Raw genomic sequence first — 24,005 nt, forward strand, 5'->3', positions numbered from 1 at the left:
GATCGTGGAAGCTCAGCAGGGTTTGTAGTTAGTATTAGGGAATTATTTTACTTTTATTTAACCAGGAAAGTCCCATTGAGATTCAGAGATCTCTTTTTCAAGTGTAGGTCTGCGACGATTAATCAAGTAGAGTTCGGAATGAGTTGTGGTGGTTTCGTTTCACACGGAGCTTGTTCCGCGCGGACCTGCAGCAACTAAAGCACAACAGAAAGCGTATTTTAGACATATGAGTGTGTCTGGAAATGTAGTTTTGTTGCGTGAAAGAGCATTGAGAAGCGCGAATGTGAAACAGAACGTCCGCGGTGGTGTGACGGGGCACGCGGAGCTAATGCTGCAAAATGACTGCAGAGTTACAGCTCAAATGTGGCTGCGTCTGGGTCATTTTACAGACTTTATAGTGCACTCAGTTACAAAGCGATTCAGACACAGATCACTACTTTCTCCTCGGGTCACGCGACTCTGGCGTCTGCAAAACTCCAATAAAAATAGATGTATGTAATAAAAAGTGGTAAAATCCATCTGGAACACACATATTTATGGACAAATAATCACCAGACAAGTCATGGATCTCATATTCAACAACAAACGGACTGGATTATTCCACGTTTTGCCTGTGATGGTGACTCTTTGTTCAGATTACTGTACACTGTTCCTCTCTGGTGCAGGTGGAGGTGGAGGTGGTGGCTCATAGTGGCTTATAATGACGCCTTTAAGCTTCTGCCACGCGTGTCCAGGTGGCATAGTTCTGCTGCGCGTGCCCAGGTGGCATAGTGCCAGTCAGCTGTTTGTGGACACTCACATTCCCACCTGTCAGGCACCACTAAGACATTTGACTTACAAATTCATGCAGAGCCTGGAGGTGTCTGAAAATGCCATTATAATGACACTGACCAGTCCTGAAATGAGCTCATGCAGATGAGCACTGGGCAGAGACTCTACAGTCATCACTCACATTGTATGGACTCATTTGACTGCTGTGTTTTGTTTTTTGTATTTTGTCTTGTCTTCTTTAAATTATGGACAACCTTGTGTATGCAATAATATAAAATAAAACAATAAAATAACTCAAGAGAAGTTAAGCGGCTAACACTAGCAACTTTGCAGCGTAACGGTTTATTTAAGAGCGTTTTGTTCATATTCTCGAGTCAACAGTGCATTTTAACAGCTCTTCTGCTTCATTCATTTTCGTGTTTTGTCTTGTATCTATTAAAGACCTGTTGCTGTGGGTTTTCTGACTCTCGCAATGCATTTTGGTATATATTGACCGGTTCAGTGACCATCGGTGGATGCATCGAGGGAAATTCGAAGAAAAGAATCAATAGAATACTCGACTACGAGAATAATAGATAGCTGCGGCCCTGGTGCAGTTCCTATTGCTGCCAAAGAACTGTCACTCATGGCCACACAAACAATTGGGTGGAATCTGTTTTGGTTACAGCATTGAAAAAGGAGAAAAAAGACAAATACAATACACAATAAAATGATTGATTATGTGCCTTTATGTCAGAGGGGATGAAACTGTTTTGGAACCGTACTCAAGGCCATTCATTAGCGATTAGTCTTGCAACCTTACGAGCGAGTGTGTGTCTTAAACTGGGGGTGAAGTCACGCTCACCAGGAGAGCCAGAGCAAAGCCTCAAATGGAGACGCACTCGGGGATGTCAGCAGAGTGGAACACAAGCCCTCGCTCTGACAGGACATAGTATAAACACTACAGGCTGTATGACCGAATAAGTACAACACCAGAGAACAGGAAGCGCTCGGCTGATATGGCCACGAGGAGCACGCACAGACACACGCCGCGGGGGCTTTTCTACTGCAGAAAGGGCCTGGAACCGGCGAGGACAAAGTTCACGAACTCGCCGAGGCCGTTAGGTGCAACATATTACCTTTAATCGAGGTCATACAATTAAATTTAACTGCAAAATCCCATTTAGAAGAACTTGATTTGGACACACTCTTGGACAGAACTGAATAACATGTCATTAGCTTAAGTAAAAGTGTTAAAACAGTGGCTCTTGGACAATCAGACATAAGAACATAACGTGTACTAACCTTTGTTTTACTTATAACATCTCTTACATCTCTTACATATGTTGGAGATTGTTATTGTCATTTGTCTCTCTTCAATTTATGTTGTGTGTAGTGTGTAGTATAATGTGTAGTAAAAGTATAGACTGTGCAAAATAGAGGTGTAAAGTACATTTTTCAGATTGTAGAATATGATGATGTCATAGTCTCACGCTAGGGACAGATTTACATATTAGTTACATTGTACCATGTAATATCTAACCTGATGATTTCTAGTCTTGTCACTCATTAACTTCTTGTATTACAGCCAACAAAAAACTGCATTTTAACAATATTCATTAATTTTAGCTGCCCACAATCGGTATTAAATAGTGTATGGAACGTGATTTCTCTCCAATTGCGATTTAGATTTGATTCCTGCTACTATTATGCAGCCGTATGAGACTTGAAGTTACAGCAAAAGGAAAGAAACAAAGGTTTATTCAACAGATGTAGCATTTTAATAAGGACAGTTGTTTACTACTTTCTAACAGCTCGTACGCATTAAGTTTAGTGAACAATATGTTGATTAAAAGCACCAAACTCCAGCCAAACCTATAAACCAGCCTGGACTATTGACCGACCTACACAATTATTGAAAACAGGACACATAACATAGCTTATTTTCTATGATGGTTTTATATTTGTGTAAGGAGAAACTTCACAGCAGAATATAAATAATTGCGTCTTTTTCGTCCTAATTACACTGTCAAACACATAATATTGCACGATGTTTTGTCGGTTTTGGCGCCTGATGCAAGCGCTGACATCTGAAATAACCCGAGTTCACCTGACACGCACGGTGCATCTAGTGTAAATGAAAAAGGCGTGCCGCTTCTCCCTCGAGTCGATCATTTACAACAAAGCTACAAATGAGCGCGAGCGGATGGCTCCCCGGTGAACATAAATACACATTTCTGTCGTAAACGCTCGACGGCGTCTGGGTCCAACTAAAAGCTAAAGACTCTGGGGAGGCGGACGCATTTCACACCAATTATAACATCTGGCCGTGCATTAAAAAGCATGCCTGTTTCCAGTTCCCGCGGGGCTGGAAATAATGTGATTTAGTACAGCCAAACGGCAAAAGGACGACCCCTATAGGCTGTTAAAATACTAGCGCCGAAGTCTGGAAGATTACGACGGGAAAGAGGACGAACCCGTTGACCGTTTCAAACAGAGGGAAAGTGCGATAATAAGTACATTTTAGTTATAATTGAATCACCCCAATCATAATATGACTTGGCCTATGTAATTGTACGCGAGCTCTTCCAGTTGGAACGTGGATTCTTCTGCATTTCATTTATTCTGCAGGATTTAGAGTCGATTTAATCCACGTTACTGTTTGCCTCTGGGTTAGTCCTTGTTTAGAAGTAGTAGAGCGATTGTGTAGTCCTACTTTTTAGACCTACTTAGAGCTGGAATAGCCCTGGTTTAGAGCTCACGATGGTAGTCGGTGTGAAAAGTCTAAGAAACACTGGCCTTTGCTGTTTGCGGTTGTTTAGTTTTGCTTGTGCTGTTTTGATTGAATTTGTTGGCGTGTGTGTGTGTGTGTGTGTGTGCGTGTGCGTGTGCGTGTGTGTGTCTGTGTGTGTGTGTGTGTGTGTGTGTGCGTGTGCGTGTGCGTGTCTGTGTGTGTGTGTGTGTGTGTGTCTGTGTGTGTGTGTGTGTGTGTGTCTGTGTGTGTGTGTGTGTGTGTGTGTGCGTGTGCGTGTGCGTGTGTGTGTCTGTGTGTGTGTGTGTGTGTGTGTGTGTGTGTGTGTGTGTGTGTGTGTGCGTGTGCGTGTGTGTGTCTGTGTGTGTGTGTGTGTGTGTGTGTGTGCGTGTGTGTGTCTGTGTGTGTGTGTGTGTGTGTGTGTGTGTGTGCGTGTGCGTGTGCGTGTCTGTGTGTGTGTGTGTGTGTGTGTGTGTGCGTCCAAAACACTCTCTGTAATTTTGTGATTTCATTTCATTTGGGAATTGTAATAGCTTTGTGGCTTAATTGTTTTCACAGAAATAATTAAAAACTATCCAGTTGGTAGAATTGAACATTACAATGATCAGAGTAGTGGTATTAGATGTGCTTAAAGGTGCACATAGTATGTCACATTTCTGGAGGGGGGTTTGCCATTTGCGTGTCTCTGTGGAGATGTTACTGCTTTGCACATAAAGTTCCAGAGTGAGACTTTAAAGTGCATATGACATGTCAGACGACACATGTTACTAAAGAAATGTTGCTTATTTTTACCAAGTTCGACCATTTCTGTGTTTTTTATCATGTTACTTCCTGGTTGGTCATGAGCCGCAGATTCCACAGGTTACAAAACTGTTACCTAGCAACCATTATATAAACAAGGGCAAAATGAAAAATACACAACACTTGACAAGTAATAATACCAGATAACACCTTTAATGTGTTATATGATCGTTTAAACTGTAAGAAAAAGTGACATTGTGAATGGCATGTCGCTTATTGATGACATCACAGGGGGAACTCAGCACAACTTCCTGTCATTTTCAGCTTTTATTTAAAATAGCACAACTTCCTGTCATTTTCAGCTTTTATTTAAAATATTTTCTTCAAGGTTTGAAGCTATGCTAAAACATTCAGCGCTGGCACTATCCCACCAAACAAAACCCAATTATTATAAAAACAAAAGAACCTGTCCAATGCACTTTAAACATTTATGCAATTTCAGGTGTTTAATACGGAGATAGATAAGTTCACTGCTTTACTGTGGAACATTCTAGGCAAAGAAATAACCCTGCCCCTTTAAATACAGACAGCTTTAATAAGATTCCACGCAGCCTCAACGCTAATACAATTTTCCTTTTCATCATTCTCCTTCACGTGATGAATAATTCACTCCGAATCTATTACCGAGCCCAGGGGTGTAGAGCCAAAACAGCCAATATCAAACCTCTTTTTTTTTCATTTCCTCCCATTCCGAGCGGGGTCCTTTGCCTAATTCTGCATCAATCGCCACAAAACACGCAATGACCTCCCGGGAGGCCAGGTCATCGACGCAAAGTACAGTTTATCAGTTAGATTCGAAGTCCGCAGAGGATTCCACATTAGCACGAAAAAGTTGCCTGACCAGCCAGTCCCTCCTACATTCTGTTCAAATGCAGAAGGGTCTGAACTCCAACCCAGTCGCTCCAAGTACAAAAGGGAGTGATTGACAGGCGGATTAACCAATCAGACAAATGCATTGTCCGTTCGTGTCTAAACAAACATGGCGGCTTACGAGGAAAGAATAAAAATAACACAGACTGAGAAATGTCGCCGACTTCTGCTGAGTCAACAAGCGACGCACTAAACTCCGTAAATCTGAGCTAAATGAAGTTATGTATTTTGTTAAAAAATATTTGAGTGACGTCTTCCGCATTTGAGAGACACATGACACAAATTAGCGGGCAGTGGTTGGACCGGTTCATGCTTTGGAGAGTTTTTTTTTTGACGCTCCCTAATGGTCAGATTTCAGACCCTTCTGCATTTGAACAGAATGTGGGAGGGACTGGCTGGTCAGGGAAACAAAAGAGCATGTCGTTCTGTCCGGGCACGTCGAACCCGGATCGTAACGCAGAACGAATGACGCCGACGCAAGCTGATATTAAGAGCTGAAGTGGCAACAGTGGAACCAAAACGAACAGAAATCAATAACGATGACCGCCTCCTCTCGCTTCCCTGGGTCTCACTGAGCTACTGTCCGAGGTGAGGGTTCAAAACGAGCTCCTCGGAGACGCCGGTTTCCATTAGGCTCCGAATGTTGACCCAGACAGTCGCATAAAGATGACAAAAAAGAGCCACTAAACGGGATAAAGGTGAAGAGCGGGCGCCTGTGTCGGTTACGGGATGTGGGTTAAGGGATTATGAAGGCAGTGCATCACGTCTTTTATTGGATTAGAGCGGGAGCAGGTGGAATTGTCGTGACATGATCCTTCGCTCAAGTCTCGTCCCGTGGGTGATTTAGAGACATCGGGAAAAAAAGCTTGAATAACGCTCCGGAGATCTTATAGTCAATTATTTCTTCTTTATTGTAATGTTACCACTTTCTTCTCCTCGGTTGTAGTAATATTGTGTCGTGGTTGTATTTTCACACCGTATTGGGGTAGGTTTTTTATTTCACGTTTTATCACACAGTACAAGTAGAAAAGTACTTATTTTGGCAGTGGTCAAAGGGATCTTTACTTTACTCAAGTACATTTTACAGTCAGTACTTTTTACTCTTGCGTCACTACATCTGAGCGCGGGAATCTGTACTTTCTACTCCACAGCGTTTTTTTTTTTACTGAAGTGAGAAGTAAAAGTACTTCACATGGTTTAGGGGGTACATTGTTGGCACGTTCATGGTGAAATCCTGAGTTAAAGGATTTGATTTGAATAAAAATGTATACCATATTTTCCGGACTATAAGTTGCACTGGAGTATAAGTCGCACCAGCCAAAAAATGCATGATAGAGAAGAAAAAAATATATGTAAGTCGCACTGGAGTATGAAATGCAGTATATAAGTATAAATATAAGTATAAGTTGCACCCTGGCCAAAACTATGAAAAAAATTAAGAAAATATGGTAGATGAAAATGATTAAAAGAATTCACAAAACCAATTGAGTTTCTTCTGTCTTTGTCAAAATCACGACACAAATGAATCCTATGAATAACTAGTAAAAATAGTGTTTCTGTCGGTGACGTATGAGGCTTTTTGGGGCGGCCGGACGGGAGGGGGGGGAATACTGACACGCCGAAGTGCAAAGCAGACGGGGGGAGAGGCGAGCGACTCTGTAAACAGCCTCTTGACGTTCTCCAGCTGCGTGTAAACCGATCCGCTGACCGGCCGAGTTCAAGTCCAGTGTCACGTCCAGCGCACACAAACACGACCGGACCCTTTGCCCCCCGTTCGACCGGCACAGAAACACACATAGCCCGGGCCCCCGTGTTACGACCCGCCACCAACGCCGACGTGACCGTTAAAACGCACGACGACCCGAGCATTAGACGCAAAGTCTGGCGTTTGGGGAAAGCGAGGAGGCGACAAGCCCGTGAAAGCCCAGATCAAGGCCGGACATACACACATAGTGCACGGGGGGGCACGGCGTGATAAGCCGGGGGGGCTGGAAATGGATCCTACGCACCTCTTAAACGAGAGGGGGATCACAGCGGTACACAGCCCCCCGCAAACACACTCAGCGCTCCCACAGCTGACATTTACGGCGTTTATTTAAAGGGTGAGAGGGCCCCGTGGGCAATGTCGTGTTTCCCGTTTTATTGCCGGCGTTTTGTTACGGTTGATTGCGATTGTCAATTTCCAGGAGATTTTGAAGTAAATTATAGGAAATACATTGTGAGGTTCAGTTTAACAATTTCGGCCTCACAATTTATCTATTTATTTTCTATTTTTGCTCATTTTGTGCCTCAGGAAACACAAATCGGGATACAGGGTCCACTATTCCGATACTCGGAGCTTGATATGATACATGTCCTGATACATTGATATCTCTGAAAACCAGTGTAAAAAGTTGACTGAAATTGTGTTTTGATTTGATGTAGAATAAGAAAAACATTAGAATTTCATGTTCACAATTCTTAATATCAGAACAGAACTGTCCAATGAATAAGCTCCATTTCAACTCAGCAGATTTAGTCTTAATGCCATAGTCAGTATATAACTATAAGTGTATATAAAGTCAGTGTATAATTATAAGTGTATATAAAGTCAGTGTGTAACTATAAGTGTATATAAAGTCAGTGTATAATTATAAGTGTATATAAAGTCAGTGTATAATTATAAGTGTATATAAAGTCAGTGTATAACTATAAGTGTATATAAAGTCAGTGTGTAACTATAAGTGTATATAAAGTCAGTGTATAATTATAAGTGTATATAAAGTCAGTGTGTAACTATAAGTGTATATAAAGTCAGTGTATAATTATAAGTGTATATAAAGTCAGTGTGTAACTATAAGTGTATATAAAGTCAGTGTATAACTATAAGTGTATATAAAGTCAGTGTATAACTGTAAGTGTATATAAAGTCAGTGTATAACTATAAGTGTATATAAAGTCAGTGTATAACTGTAAGTGTATATAAAGTCAGTGTGTAACTATAAGTGTATATAAAGTCAGTGTGTAACTATAAGTGTATATAAAGTCAGTGTATAACTATAAGTGTATATAAAGTCAGTGTGTAACTATAAGTGTATATAAAGTCAGTGTATAACTATAAGTGTATATAAAGTCAGTGTATAACTATAAGTGTATATAAAGTCAGTGTGTAACTATAAGTGTATATAAAGTCAGTGTGTAACTATAAGTGTATATAAAGTCAGTGTGTAACTATAAGTGTATATAAAGTCAGTGTATAACTGTAAGTGTATATAAAGTCAGTGTGTAACTATAAGTGTATATAAAGTCAGTGTGTAACTGTAAGTGTATATAAAGTCAGTGTGTAACTATAAGTGTATATAAAGTCAGTGTGTAACTATAAGTGTATATAAAGTCAGTGTATAACTGTAAGTGTATATAAAGTCAGTGTGTAACTATAAGTGTATATAAAGTCAGTGTGTAACTATAAGTGTATATAAAGTCAGTGTATAACTATAAGTGTATATAAAGTCAGTGTATAACTATAAGTGTATATAAAGTCAGTGTGTAACTATAAGTGTATATAAAGTCAGTGTGTAACTATAAGTGTATATAAAGTCAGTGTATAACTATAAGTGAATATAAAGTCAGTGTATAATTATAAGAGTATATAAAGTCAGTGTATAACTATAAGTGTATATAAAGTCAGTGTGTAACTATAAGTGTATATAAAGTCAGTGTGTAACTATAAGTGTATATAAAGTCAGTATATAACTATAAGTGTATATAAAGTCAGTGTATAATTATAAGTGTATATAAAGTCAGTGTATAATTATAAGTGTATATAAAGTCAGTGTGTAACTATAAGTGTATATAAAGTCAGTGTATAATTATAAGTGTATATAAAGTCAGTGTATAATTATAAGTGTATATAAAGTCAGTGTATAACTATAAGTGTATATAAAGTCAGTGTGTAACTATAAGTGTATATAAAGTCAGTGTATAATTATAAGTGTATATAAAGTCAGTGTGTAACTATAAGTGTATATAAAGTCAGTGTATAATTATAAGTGTATATAAAGTCAGTGTGTAACTATAAGTGTATATAAAGTCAGTGTATAACTATAAGTGTATATAAAGTCAGTGTATAACTGTAAGTGTATATAAAGTCAGTGTGTAACTATAAGTGTATATAAAGTCAGTGTATAACTATAAGTGTATATAAAGTCAGTGTATAACTATAAGTGTATATAAAGTCAGTGTGTAACTATAAGTGTATATAAAGTCAGTGTATAACTATAAGTGTATATAAAGTCAGTGTGTAACTATAAGTGTATATAAAGTCAGTGTATAACTATAAGTGTATATAAAGTCAGTGTGTAACTATAAGTGTATATAAAGTCAGTGTATAACTATAAGTGAATATAAAGTCAATGTATAACTATAAGTGTATATAAAGTCAGTGTATAACTATAAGTGAATATAAAGTCAGTGTATAACTATAAGTGTATATAAAGTCAGTGTATAACTATAAGTGTATATAAAGTCAGTGTGTAACTATAAGTGTATATAAAGTCAGTGTATAACTATAAGTGTATATAAAGTCAGTGTATAACTATAAGTGTATATAAAGTCAGTGTATAACTATAAGTGAATATAAAGTCAGTGTATAACTATAAGTGTATATAAAGTCAGTGTATAATTATAAGAGTATATAAAGTCAGTGTATAATTATAAGAGTATATAAAGTCAGTGTATAATTATAAGCAAATGTAATGTAAATGTAAACCTGTGGGGAAAGAACTGATCCCTGTGGCCCATCAGGCACTTTTATCATATTGTTTTCATGTGTTCAAATAATTTCATGGAACCATTTTGCAATTTCAAAAATGTATTAAAAAAAAATAAAAGACAAGACGAAACTGAAGCCAACGTGACAAATGGTCAAATGATCAAACAGGAAAAAATAAATATATACATGTTTTGTGGCAATTAAAGGTGCACTATTATGGTACTATTATGGTACTATTGTGGTACTATTACGGTACTATTATGGTACTATTATGGGACTATTACGGTACTATTATGGTACTATTGTGGTACTATTATGGGACTATTATGGGACTATTATGGTACTATTATGGTACTATTATGTGTGCACGGCAACCCAAATATATCATGAAATGTCCTCATCAGATCCAGTTCAATCAGTCCCAGCGTGTAATAAAGTACATGTCTACACTCTCAGCCCGAGCACACCTCTACTGCATCTCCTCTGCACCTCCTCCGCACCTCCTCTGCATCTATTCTGCACCTCTTCTGCACCTCTTCTGCACCTGTTCCGCACATTTTCTGCACCTTTTCTGCACCTCCTCCTGCACCTCCTCCGCACCTCTTCTGCATCTCTCCTGCACCTCTTTTGCACCTCTTCTGCACCTCCTCCACACCTCCCCTGCACCTCCTCCACACCTCTTCTGCACCTCCTCTGCACCTCCTCCACACCTCTTCTGCACCTCCTCTGCACCTCCTCCACACCTCCTTCGCACCTCTTCTGCACCTCCTCTGCACCGCCTCCACACCTCCTCCGCACCTCTTCTGCACCTCCTCCTGCACCTCCTCCACATCTCTTCTGCACCTCTTCTGCACCTCTTCTGCACCTCATCTGCACCTCCTCCACACCTCTTCTGCACCTCCTCCACACCTCCTCTGCACCTCCTCCACACCTCCTCTGCACCTCCTCCACACCTCCTCCGCACCTCTTCTGCACCTCTTCTGTGGTAATAATAGTAGTAAAACCTGCTCTTTCACCTGAGGTCTTCTCCAGCTTTTGAAGATACAAATGACTTACATCTGTGAGTGTTGAACATTTAAATTTGGAATTACGAGTGTAGAAAAACACTTCTATTGAATACAGACAGAATTACACAAACTATAAAGTTAAACATTGCCAGAGTTATAAAGACTTTTAGGTGTTACTTACTAATTAATTGTGTTTTCGGCGGACTGGATTGTGTTCAAGTATTTTTTCTTGTGGATCAATAAACGTTTGTAGAAGAAAACTTTCCCAACAAAGGCAGTGTTGTACACGAGCGTGTTCCTGGTCTGGAAATTAGACTAAAAACTAAAAAAGCAGGAGATAAAATTCCTTAGTTCCTGCTGAACGCGCAACAAAAAGGGAAATGGTACTGACAAAAGAACAGGGAACTCACTGTGATCTTTTCATGAATTTATTTGTGTAATACTTAATGAATTGTTTTCATCTTTCCCCCCCTTGTCAATCCCAAAACAAATAAAAATATCAATCAATGTTAATTTCATGAACATAAAAGAGCCAGACTTGTGCAATTTTAGTCACTTCACCCAAAGTCTCACATTCTTTTACTGGATTAACTTAACTCCAGACCAAAAACTGACCATTGAGCATTAAAAACCAGTTGGATCTTGAGTGACTTTAATGTTGCCACTATACTCTGGCATGCCCCACACTGTTGTCGAACTGGTGCCAAATGGAGAGGGCAAAGGACAGTCGCCACCCGATATTTGACCGACCCGGGCCAGATCCACGCGCGGCATCACAGCGGCAGCTCATTAGTGTCTGGGCGAGGCGGCCAGCGCAGGGGCCCGCGTTTCATCGGGCTCTCATCTGCTCTGAAACGCCGTTGACCTTTGGGCCGGGGCACCGCTGCTTTGATATCGCGCCTGTTTACAGCCCCCGAGCCCTCTCCCAAGACGTTACGTTACAGGTGCTTGGCGGCGGGAGCGCACTAAATATAGGCTCCATGCAGGATTTCTCTGGAATGGGACACATGCAGGGGGGACGGGGGGGCTGCTTTAAGAGGGCAAGGAGCAGGTTTGTTTGTACGAGTTAAGAGTGGTCTGGTACAACTGCACTTGATATACTGTTCTATGGAGACAGTGGGCCTCCAAGTGAGCTAACGGACATCTGAGGGGGGAAGGATCCATTTATTCTAACGTAGAGGAGCTGCTCCATCACCACTGTTCAAGAAACTATCGTATTTTCCGGACTATACTTATACTTATATTTATACTTAGGCCTTAGTTATTGAATTACTTGGTTTACGGATCCGCTGCACTTAGATTATTGATTTCTACAATATAAATAAAATACATTATTATCTTTTTTTTTTTTTTACAACGTACCGATGAAAATGCAAAATAGCATTAAATTAAATGTAAAAAGCGGTATTAAGTCAAAAGAAAAGAGCGCGTGAAGCAATTTCTCGCCAAACTCCTGCGGAAAGCATTGTTGTGACGGAGCGGCGCCGTCCCTGCGCGCGGCCCCGGCGAGAGTACGCGCGTCCATTTCCCTGCTGCTGTGCGCCTTTATATTGCAAATACATATTTTAAACCCGTTTACCACATTTTCTTCAGCGCGTTTTGCCGTGACTGGGTGGGTGGGGGAGGGTGCACACTTAAGCGTCAGTTCTGTCTGTCTAAAACACGCTAAATCTACTGTTACACGCTCCTGCGCGCCGCGTCTCCCCCCCTCCGCCCCCCCCTCTCCTCCCGTGGTCCGTTTTGGGCAAACCCGGAAGAAAACATCTTTTGAAATTGAAATTATATTTCGTCCGCCTGTGCAATATATTTCATTTAAAAATCCGTAAACCAAGTAATAAAATAACTGCGGCCTTACATACTTATACTTATACTCCGGAGCGACTTATATGTGATCTTATTTGTGACTGAACGTGGCCAATCCAGTTACATGTCTACCCGGAGACATTTTGAGTTATTCACAGATTCTGAAAGTGTGAATTCAAAGCTTTCCAATGATGTCTCACTCATGTAGATCTGAATGTAGGTCATTTGAATGTATACAACTCTCAAACCCATTCACTGAGAAAACGGCTTCCAAAGTTTCTCACCGGAGTGAGCCCAGAGTCACAGGGGGGCTCATTTGCATCTCATTGAGATAAGCCCTCCCCCCTGTCACACTGACACCACCTTCCCCCTACAGCTGTCACTGCAGACTCAAGAGGAGTGTTGTTATTGATGGTAACTGGACTTGAATCAGAATTAGAAGTTACTATATTAAAATGGAAATACTTGGATTACAAAAGGCCCTGAATAGAATCAAAGAATCAGAATGAGAATAGGGTTCATTGCATTTGTCGATAAACATAATTCACAGGTGATTCAGTGCAACACAAACAACAAAAGATAAGATAAGATAAGAGCCTTTAATGTTACAACGCAGTAGATAGATTATTTTCACACTTGCAACCGCATTTCATACTCCAGTGCAACTTGTTGTTTTTTTCTCTATTATGCATTTTTTTGCTGGTGCTACTTATACTTCGGTGCAACTTATAGTCCGGGAAATACGGTACAAGAGCAAACGCTGGCTTTAGTGTACGGTATATATTGTGCCAAATATAGACACGAAGACGATGGAGATGGAGAAGAAAAAAGTGGTCGAACAACGGGACAAATGTGTATAAATATCCAAGAATGATAAAAGCAGCTGCGGGCTAAATGCTACCGAGATACAGAATAGGGTTTTATTCAATTCAATTTATGTCCAAAATCACAACAGAGACAGCCTCGACAGTGAAAAGCAGATTAATCTCTGTTCGTGGGAAATTTGCAAATGGATAATGGATAATGTCCTTAGAACCTTCTTCTCAGCTCGGTAAAACTACGAAAGAAGGTAAAACTACGGAGAAGTAGAAACCTCAAGGAGAACCGGAGTGAAGGAGAAATCCCACATATGGTTCAGGCCTGACGCTTCCATTTGCAGGTAGAGACTGTGGAGCCAGAAGCAGTCAGGAGGCGAGAGGGTGGTTCATCTAGTATAAGGAGAGTTCATCCAGGCAGATGAAGAGCCTGGATGAACTGGGGTTGAAGTAACGCTATGGCAACGACCTCCAGCAAGTCTCGATTGTGCATAAAATACAAATAATGCACCAACTGTATCGATCAAGTTCCCCAACAATTCTTTTTACAAAGTAGGTGTAATTCCATGTATTTTTTTTACTCATAATTTGTTTCATCTTCTCATTCCCCGACCTGTATCTATCCATAAATGCATCCGGCACTCATACCTTGTCACGATGATGTTTATGGTCGCAGTAAAGGAGAACGTGTAAATCAGGGCTGCAGTTTTCAACCGGTCAATATTGAGATTTGAATTGTCCTAGAGATAAAATAATAATGTCCCTCGCCACTTTTCCCAGTAGCTGCTCGTCACCATGACAGCCGACCTTCACTCTGCTGCTCTGTTTCCCTGTCTGGTGTTCTGTCTGATGTTCTGTCTGATGTTCTGTCTGATGTTCTGTCTGGTGTTCTGTCTGATGTTCTGCCTGGTGTTCTGTCTGGTGTTCTGTCTCATGTTCTGTCTCGTGTTCTGTCTGGTGTTCTGTCTCATGTTCTGTCTGATGTTCTGTCTGGTGTTCTGTCTGATGTTCTGTCTGATGTTCTGTCTGGTGTTCTGTCTGATGTTCTGTCTGGTGTTCTGTCTGGTGTTCTGTCTGGTGTTCTGTCTGATGTTCTGTCTGGTGTTCTGTCTGGTGTTCTGTCTGGTGTTCTGTCTGGTGTTCTGTCTGGTGTTCTGTCTGGTGTTCTGTCTGGTGTTCTGTCTGATGTTCTGTCTGGTGTTCTGTCTGGTGTTCTGTCTGGTGTTCTGTCTGGTGTTCTGTCTGATGTTCTGTCTGGTGTTCTGTCTGGTGTTCTGTCTGGTGTTCTGTCTGATGTTCTGTCTGGTGTTCTGTCTGGTGTTCTGTCTGATGTTCTGTCTGGTGTTCTGTCTGATGTTCTGTCTGATGTTCTGTCTGGTGTTCTGTCTGCTGTTCTGTCTGGTGTTCTGTCTGGTGTTCTGTCTGGTGTTCTGTCTGGTGTTCTGTCTGGTGTTCTGTCTGATGTTCTGTCTGGTGTTCTGTCTGGTGTTCTGTCTGGTGTTCTGTCTGGTGTTCTGTCTGATGTTCTGTCTGATGTTCTGTCTGGTGTTCTGTCTGATGTTCTGCCTGGTGTTCTGTCTGGTGTTCTGTCTCATGTTCTGTCTGGTGTTCTGTCTGGTGTTCTGTCTCATGTTCTGTCTGATGTTCTGTCTGGTGTTCTGTCTGATGTTCTGTCTGGTGTTCTGTCTGGTGTTCTGTCTGATGTTCTGTCTGGTGTTCTGTCTGGTGTTCTGTCTGGTGTTCTGTCTGGTGTTCTGTCTGATGTTCTGTCTGGTGTTCTGTCTGGTGTTCTGTCTGGTGTTCTGTCTGGTGTTCTGTCTGCTGTTCTGTCTGCTGTTCTGTCTGCTGTTCTGTCTGGTGTTCTGTCTGATGTTCTGTCTGGTGTTCTGTCTGATGTTCTGTCTGGTGTTCTGTCTGATGTTCTGTCTGGTGTTCTGTCTGGTGTTCTGTCTGATGTTCTGTCTGATGTTCTGTCTGGTGTTCTGTCTGGTGTTCTGTCTGGTGTTCTGTCTGGTGTTCTGTCTGATGTTCTGTCTGATGTTCTGTCTGGTGTTCTGTCTGGTGTTCTGTCTCATGTTCTGTCTGATGTTCTGTCTGGTGTTCTGTCTGGTGTTCTGTCTGGTGTTCTGTCTGGTGTTCTGTCTGATGTTCTGTCTGGTGTTCTGTCTGATGTTCTGTCTGGTGTTCTGTCTGATGTTCTGTCTGATGTTCTGTCTGATGTTCTGTCTGGTGTTCTGTCTGATGTTCTGTCTGATGTTCTGTCTGATGTTCTGTCTGGTGTTCTGTCTGGTGTTCTGTCTGGTGTTCTGTCTGGTGTTCTGTCTGATGTTCTGTCTGATGTTCTGTCTGGTGTTCTGTCTGGTGTTCTGTCTGGTGTTCTGTCTGCTGTTCTGTCTGGTGTCCTGTCTGCTGTTCTGTCTGGTGTTCTGTCTGATGTTCTGTCTGGTGTTCTGTCTGATGTTCTGTCTGATGTTCTGTCTGATGTTCTGTCTGGTGTTCTGTCTGGTGTTCTGTCTGGTGTTCTGTCTGGTGTTCTGTCTGGTGTTCTGTCTGATGTTCTGTCTGATGTTCTGTCTGGTGTTCTGTCTGGTGTTCTGTCTGGTGTTCTGTCTGCTGTTCTGTCTGGTGTCCTGTCTGCTGTTCTGTCTGGTGTTCTGTCTAGTGTTCTGTCTGATGTTCTGTCTGATGTTCTGTCTGGTGTTCTGTCTGGTGTTCTGTCTGATGTTCTGTCTGATGTTCTGTCTGGTGTTCTGTCTGGTGTTCTGTCTGGTGTTCTGTCTGGTGTTCTGTCTGATGTTCTGATGGAGGCGCTTGTCTCCATAGAGATGACCTCTTGCCTAGAATGTTCTTGGTATATGATATCTCCATGGAGACAAGCTGCCCCTCCAGACCCAGTTACAGGTCAGATCTGTGGAGAGGTGACCCTGCTCACAGTAAGAGTTAATGCCATAGTGGAACATTCTCCATGGAGACGAGCAGGTACATGACCCCCACCTTTAATTTGAACTTATTCTGCTCAAAAGGCTCCATATGATCCTGCACCGCTGAAATAAAGGACTATTTTACCAAACAGGTTTAACATTAGTGTCACAGGTAAAACAGAACACGTCTTTAGACTGTTGGAAACCTGTAAAAATGTCCCATATATCAGGAAACATGACTTGTTTTTACAACAGCAAAACATGCTATGCCGTCCTCCCATTTTTGAAATAGTTGTCTTTAGATTGTAAGCGTTTATCAAACAAAAGTATAAAATGTCTTCTTTAAAGTATGTATTTTTTGCTATAACCTTCAATCACTCTAAACCCCATAAACAAGTGTTATAAAAGGAATAAACTCTGCAAGGTTTGGAAGAAATATGAAAAGTGTTTTGACTACTGGAGTATAACAGAGATGTTCTTGTAAATGTAAATCACTACAATCAAAGCGAAAAGGCGTCCACTGCCTCCATCTCTCAACTGAATGCATTTATGAAGAACAAAAATGAAAGGTGTAATTGCTGAAAAGGTTGTGTGATGCGTTCAAATACTAAAGAGCAGCTGTGTATTGATCGTAGAAGTTCTGAAGAAGGTTACCTGTGCCTTTGTTTCGGTCCACAAAGCAGTACTTCAACTCGTACTCCTTCAGGATTTCATGCACTTCCTGAAACAGAAAAGACAGAAGAAAGTATGAGTGAAAAATTCAATAATACAAATATATACTGTAATTTCTGGATAATAAATCGCTCCGGAGTATAAGTCGCACCAGCCAAAAAATGCAAAATAGAGAAAAAAAAAACATATATAAGTCGCACTGGAGTATACGTTTTGGGAGATTTTTTAAATAAAATCCAAGACCAAGAACAGATATTTAATCTTGAAATGTAATTTAAGATAATAACAGATTAGAGAACATGGTGAATAGGTGTACGTATGCTAACGCTAACACCTTCAGCTACATGAGGCACAGACAGAACTGTGGTAAGTGTCTGGTATGTTAACGTAACATATTAACAGTTATTCAGATAACTATAGCATAAAGAACATGCTAACAAGTTTACCAAAGCATCAGTTTTACCCCAAATCACTAAATCCATTGAATTCTTCTTCCTCTGTGTCACTCCTAAACAACTCCACAACCTCCAGAGGTAGAGGAAGTGCAGATTCTTCCTCTGCGTCGCTTAGAGCCTAGAGCGCCCTCTTGTGTCAGTGTGAAAATAATGAATAATATCACATATAAGTCGCTCTGGAGTATAAGTCGCACCCCGGCCAAAACTATGAAAAAAGTCCGGAAAATACGGTGATATGATTTAGGGATGAGCTATATCACACACAAAAAAGGTTTGTTTTATCTAATACATACTTTTAATTATTCCCATTTAACATGAAAAGAATAAAGTCTGAGGGAAGACTTCTAAAATAAAAAGACACAACTGATCATTGACTTGAAATGACAGAATATCAATATTGATTCAAATAATAATATAAATGTATTAATTACACCGTCTGCTTTATTAAAGAAAGGTTATATGAGGAAAACATTAGACGTGTTATAGATTTAAATGCAGATTATAAGAAGCAGGAATGTGTTTTATATAAATAGTGCATTTAAAAATTATTTGAGAAAGACGCTATATACAAATATGGCCGAATTATCTTTATGAAATTGTTTAACGCACTGAAAACTCTTCCACTTATCATTTTTAGCTCATTTTTTTATGATGATAATTTGTAAAAGTGCTCTAATATAGTGTCAACAAACCAACCGCTGTATCGGACAATATTTCTGTATTTTTTGCAGCATTGAAGCATAAGAAAACGCACTTTTACTTTTCCTTAATGATGCTAAAACATATTTTCTCTCCTTCTTTGCACTTCCTCGTCTAAATCAAGTACTTAATGAGGGACCTGCTCTAACAAATAGCCCTAATTTGTCTGAGATGGGTAATTATGCTTTCAAAAACGTTTAATGTCAGGTTCATAATCACAGCACATAAGACGAGGCGCACGCTTTTAGGAGCTGGAAGTACATTTATCCTTTGCCACATCAGAATTTAAAATAACGAGGTGGCAAAGATTATAGACGTTTGAAATATTTTCTCCACATTTTACTATTATAACTTTCTGCAAACATTTCACATTTCCACAGCAGCATCAGCCTCGCAAAATATTTTGACTGTTTTGATGATTAAAATGGGTGTGTTTCATTTGTGTTTCAAAAAAGAGTGATATATCAGAATATTATGAGCAGTACATTGATTATCGCATGTATCGCAAAATGGTGATATTATCGTATCGCGAGCCGTGTATCGTGTATCGCATCACAGACCTAACGCAGAGACATCCATGGCCTTTTTTTAAGTAAAAGTACAGATACAGGAGCAAAAAATACAGTAAAATAAAGTATAAGTAGCACATACAGTGTAAATTGTGATGATTTTGATAAAGAATTGTGCAATTTTGTGGTCATCAACAGCAACATTTTTGACAGTTTTGATGATTAAAATGGGTGTGTTTCATTTTGAATTTGTGCAGGTCGTGGTTTAACAATGAAAAATGTTGTTAAAATTGGATATTGGGTTATATACAGAAATCGTGATATATCGTAGAATATCATGAGCAATATATCGATTATCGCATGTATCGCAAAATCGGGATATTATCGTATCGCGAGCCGTGTATCGTGTATCGCATCACAGCCCTAACGCAGCCACATCCATGGCCTTTTTTTAAGTAAAAGTACAGATACAGGAGGAAAAATACAGTAAAATAAAGTATAAGTAGCACATACAGTGGTAATTGTGATGATTTTGATAAAGAACTGTGCGATTTTGTGGTCATCAACCGCAATTCTAAACAATTTCTTATTTTTTCCACTGTATCTTTCCATTTTGTTTGCTCAGAGCCAAAACTTCAACCCTTTTGGGCATTAAGTCACGATGGATGTACTAAAAAACAAGCCCTCAAACCATAAAAGTACTCTCTACTTGCTCTCAAAAGTATGCACTGTAAAAATGACTGAGGTAAAGTACAGATACCTAAAAAACTGACTTTTACTTTACTTTTTAGCACCCCCAGCATTAAACTGACTCAGCAAAAGTGTATATAATGGCTAAAAATAGTATGTTGGCCGGTTTATCAGCATTTTTATAAAAGACGCTCTCTGTTTTCATCCAATTACTTTATGCATCGTGCTTTTATCCTTGTTAACGCTGAATGGCCCATTTACAGTGAAAAGGAGTGAATTTGTTTTACAATCAAGTGCATAACTATAATTATTTCCCTCTGTCTGAATTTCTGTCTTTTGATTCTTATTCTGAACAGTAAATGTCCTGTAATCCTTTGTACAAACCAGAGTATATGTGGGATGTCAATCATTGGATGCAAGACGCGTACAGAACCGCCTTTTGTTTGGTAATAAAGCTCTCTTTTTGGGCATTTTGTCTGATTATTTAATAAGTTTAAACGAACACCAGATCAAGCATTCATCGATTGAGATCTCAGGGCCTTTTACAGCCGAGTTAATGAATCCAAAGCACTTGTTAAAAATACCCACAATGCCAGTGCTCTTGCCTTGTATGATTGTCACGTGTAAGTGTGTTTTTTTATGTATTTGTTAATTGTATTGATTATTTTATTGAACATTTTATACCTGCATATCCTGTATTTGTTTGTTTTTATGTGTATTTTTTATATTTGACAGGTTACGCAACTTGTTTCCAATGAGCAAATAAAGGTAAATAATATTAATGATAATCCAAGAAGACATATTATATTCTGTTTTTTAGTAATAAACATTGTGTTCCTTGTTAACGGCATTATTGATGTACCATTATTTTCCGGACTATAAGTCGCACCTTTTTTCATAGTTTTGTCCGGGGTCTGACTTAAACTTATATTTATACTTTCATACTTATACTCCGGCGCGACTTATATGTGATATTATTTGTTCTTTTCACACTTGCAACCGCATTTCATACTCCAGTGCAACTTATTTATGTTTTTTAATTCTCTATTATGCATTTTTTGGCTGGTGAGACTCATACTCCGGTGCGACTTATAGTCCAGAAAATACGGTAAAAATGATTCATAATGCGGCCCATTCACTTCCTGCAGAACTGATCTCTTTCACCTGGACAAGTCGTGGATTTTCAGTGTTTTTATTGCTGAAAAGTGGCTACACATTATCGTTATAACATTTGTTAATGACCCGAAGTCCACAGTTTTTAATGGATCGCAACAAAGTACAGCGCTGTGGGCCGGGATCCGGGTAAAGTGCAAAAAAAATACACATGCCAGAATCCCTCAAAAAATAGAAGTTAATGATGCATAAAAAACATAACTGTAGTGATTTTGCACAGTATAAAATAGCCACAAGAAGCTAGGCAATGCGGTGACTAATGCCTTTATTATGTCGTTATTATGTCCTTCTGCAGTGCTATTTCCCATGAAAGCACCGCCCCGCTCGTGCACAAAGCGAGTGTTTCATATCCATAAAGTCCATGCAACGCTGCCCACACAAAGGGTCAGCGCGCTCAGCCTCGGAAATCGCCGGCGCTGGATTATAAACACACCGTCCGTCTGAAGCTAACTGTCTGCAAAAAAGACTCGTCACAAATAAACAACTATTGCGGGCAGAGGTTCTCGAACGATGAAAGATATTCCTTGCGCATCAATTGGTCGAACTAAAAAGGCGGCGGGAAATCTCAGAAATGTGCGCAATTTCAAATATTTTTACGGCAAACTGCTACTAGTACGCGTAGAATGTATCTGTAAAATGGCAGAGGAAACTCATGAAACTATAACGCCAATAACGTAATTTGTTCACGAGAAAACAGTCAGAAGCCAGCAGCCAGAATACTAGTACTTCAAAATAAAATTGCTCGTGTATTGGGGAGGGACGAGCCACGAGATTAACAGAGAAGTTGAAATAATTCATTATAAACACATTAGTTTACAACTTTGGCCACATATTTTTTTCTTTGCGCGAAGTAGAAGTACAAAGTAACGGTTCAAGAAATGTTTTGTAATGAAGAATAAAAAAGTATTCGAGGAAAGTATGATTAGGACAATTGTCTGAACGTAACTTTTGATTTATAATTGGAAGTAATGGATAAAACACAAAATAATTCACCAAAAATATGCTGCATTCAAATGAAAGACCACAAAAAATACATATCTGAAGAAGCAGTGCAAAAAAACACCAATATTTAAATTTAATTTGGTCAAAATACATCGTTTGTTACTTGTAGATGTACTCATAATGGGACGAATAACCAAAACTTGTACTCAAGGCACAACTTGATTAAAAATGTACTCAAAAACATAGATGTTCTTGAGTAAATATAATTAAGTACAACCCGTCTCTGCAAACATGGCTTTATTTTGAACAGTAAAATCCATTTTAGCTGATGGCGGCTGTTTGTTTCTCCAAATATGCAAATGAAGGGACTACTTTCCCGACAGCCATTTCTTTTTATAGTCTCACAATTTACCAGTTGAGCAGACCATGTTTCATGCCGTTTTCCTCTGCCCCGACCGCATCCAATCACACTCCGTTACAACGCTCCTCTGTGTTCCTGTAAATTCCCACTGCACGTTTTAGCTCAGCTCTAATTAACGTTGGCTTTAATAGCGACACGAGCGCTTCACTGCCGCCCTGGGCCCAGTAAGAGTCTCAGGGGCGTCAAGCGCAAAGTTTCAGCAAATACACAAATTAGATCAATAAAATGGTTGAATGGGGTTTCAAACGGGTTCATAGTTGTGTCCCGTTTGTTGGGAAGCGGGAGTGCAGTGGCAGTTGAAGCTGTGCGCCTGATTTTCAAAGCGTGAGAGGAGGAATCGGGTGTTTATCGAACTCAGAAAAACCTTTTAGCAAAATTGCTGGAGTTCATCTGCTTGAGTGAAAAGTGTGAACAGCTTTTTCAGATCACAAGCAAAGCAACTGCCCGAACGATCTATACCAAAAATGTAATTCAGCAAGAAATCTGACTCTTTATTGCAGGTTTGTAATTACTTACACAACACTTACACTTACTATTACAATTTAAGTTGGTTAAATTGATGTTTTTTTCTTTACATTTGTCAGGGATCAATATTACGTTAGCTTCAGTCCCTGGGCAAGTTAAAACTTACTTGTTTTTAGCATTAGCTCAGTAAAATACACAATAAAATGTCACAATTTCAAATACATTAGATTTAGGATTTTTTTTTTAAAATTAAATCACAAAAAATGGATGACACAAACCGAAACCAACAAACAAAGACTGGACTGAAGTAAAAGACATTAAAAAACATTAAAACAAATCATTAGAAACATTTTGACTTAATTTGAAAATTGTCAAATTTAACAAACTTTGGACTTGACAGGACAAAATTTGAATTCTGATGTGCTACTTATTACAATGACAAATACAAGTGCACTTTAAATTGACTGATGTTGACACAGTTGATTATACAAGAAGTGCTTTTTCAAATTTTGATTGAAATGATGAATGTTTACGGTCAAAACTGTCTGGACGTAGATTCTACTGTCTGATAGTGAACCAGGTGGATAAGTTTGTTAAAATTTTATTACGAACAATTATTCATGTATTTCACATCAGGGTTTGTCATGGTAAACCTTAAAGGACAAATATTGTGCATTATGTGTGTTGTTATTGGCCTTTAAACATGCTCTTGAGTACATTTACTTTGGCATTTCAGGTTTTAGAACTAAAAAGAATAGTTCTACTCTAAAACAACATAACTTTGCCACAGCCTTGGGAATCGCAGGAGTAACTGAGCTTTGGTTCCATCCACGAGCTGCAAAGGGAATCACACCATTCTAAAAAACAACACTGATTCCCAACTTCCTGTTTCCAATTGCAATGATCGCGTTTTGACGGCGGAAATGAACAGCATGATTTATGGACTTTAAAAGAGCAAAGATTATTCTCAGAGCTACATCACGGATTCAGAAAACGTCAATTATCGAGGAAATTCAGTACGGAGTGTTTTTGACGCTCGGAGGGGAGAGGATTTTCTAACCGGATTTCATCAAACTTGCGCGAATGAAGCTAAATGCGACTCCAGGTGTGTTTTTTGGCTCAGAAACCCCAATTGTGCATAATATCCGACCCTTTAAATTGCAATGGTCATAAAGGGCTGTATCAGAACATTTCGGGGCCAAGTATAACCCAATGACGCAACGGTAAACAATACTTCACCACCAAAAGCAAATTAATCCTTTTGCAGATTGTTGCTCACTTAACCAGGAGATTGCATCATAATCTGACCACTACATTTTTAGTGAGCTCATTAACAGTATAACGACAAACACAGAGTCTGGTGGAGCTCACAGTCACGTTAATTAATTTAAAGTTTGTCGCTTTGTCCTTTATGCAAAACTATCAGGGGCAGTTTTGTTTCATTCACTCGCACAATCCAGCATTTACGCGATATAAAGTTAGAAAACCAATCAATGAAACGGTCATTGGT

At 39.6% G+C, this 24,005-nt stretch overlaps 1 protein-coding gene across 1 annotated transcript in view; it reads right to left on the bottom strand.

The window, feature by feature from the left end:
* raver2 (ribonucleoprotein, PTB-binding 2) overlaps nt 1-24,005 on the bottom strand; it is a 146,484-nt gene that overhangs the window by 98,626 nt on the left and 23,853 nt on the right. The window contains exon 2 of the mRNA XM_072437853.1: nt 17,124-17,190. Within this exon, the coding sequence (XP_072293954.1) occupies nt 17,124-17,190 (67 nt within the window). The remainder of the gene's footprint in view (nt 1-17,123; nt 17,191-24,005) is intronic.

Source organism: Eucyclogobius newberryi, unplaced genomic scaffold (assembly GCF_026437365.1).
Source record: "Eucyclogobius newberryi isolate DKJ021-1_F unplaced genomic scaffold, fEucNew1.0.hap1 SCAF_9, whole genome shotgun sequence".
In the NCBI taxonomy this organism is placed as follows: Eukaryota; Metazoa; Chordata; class Actinopteri; order Gobiiformes; family Gobiidae; genus Eucyclogobius; species Eucyclogobius newberryi.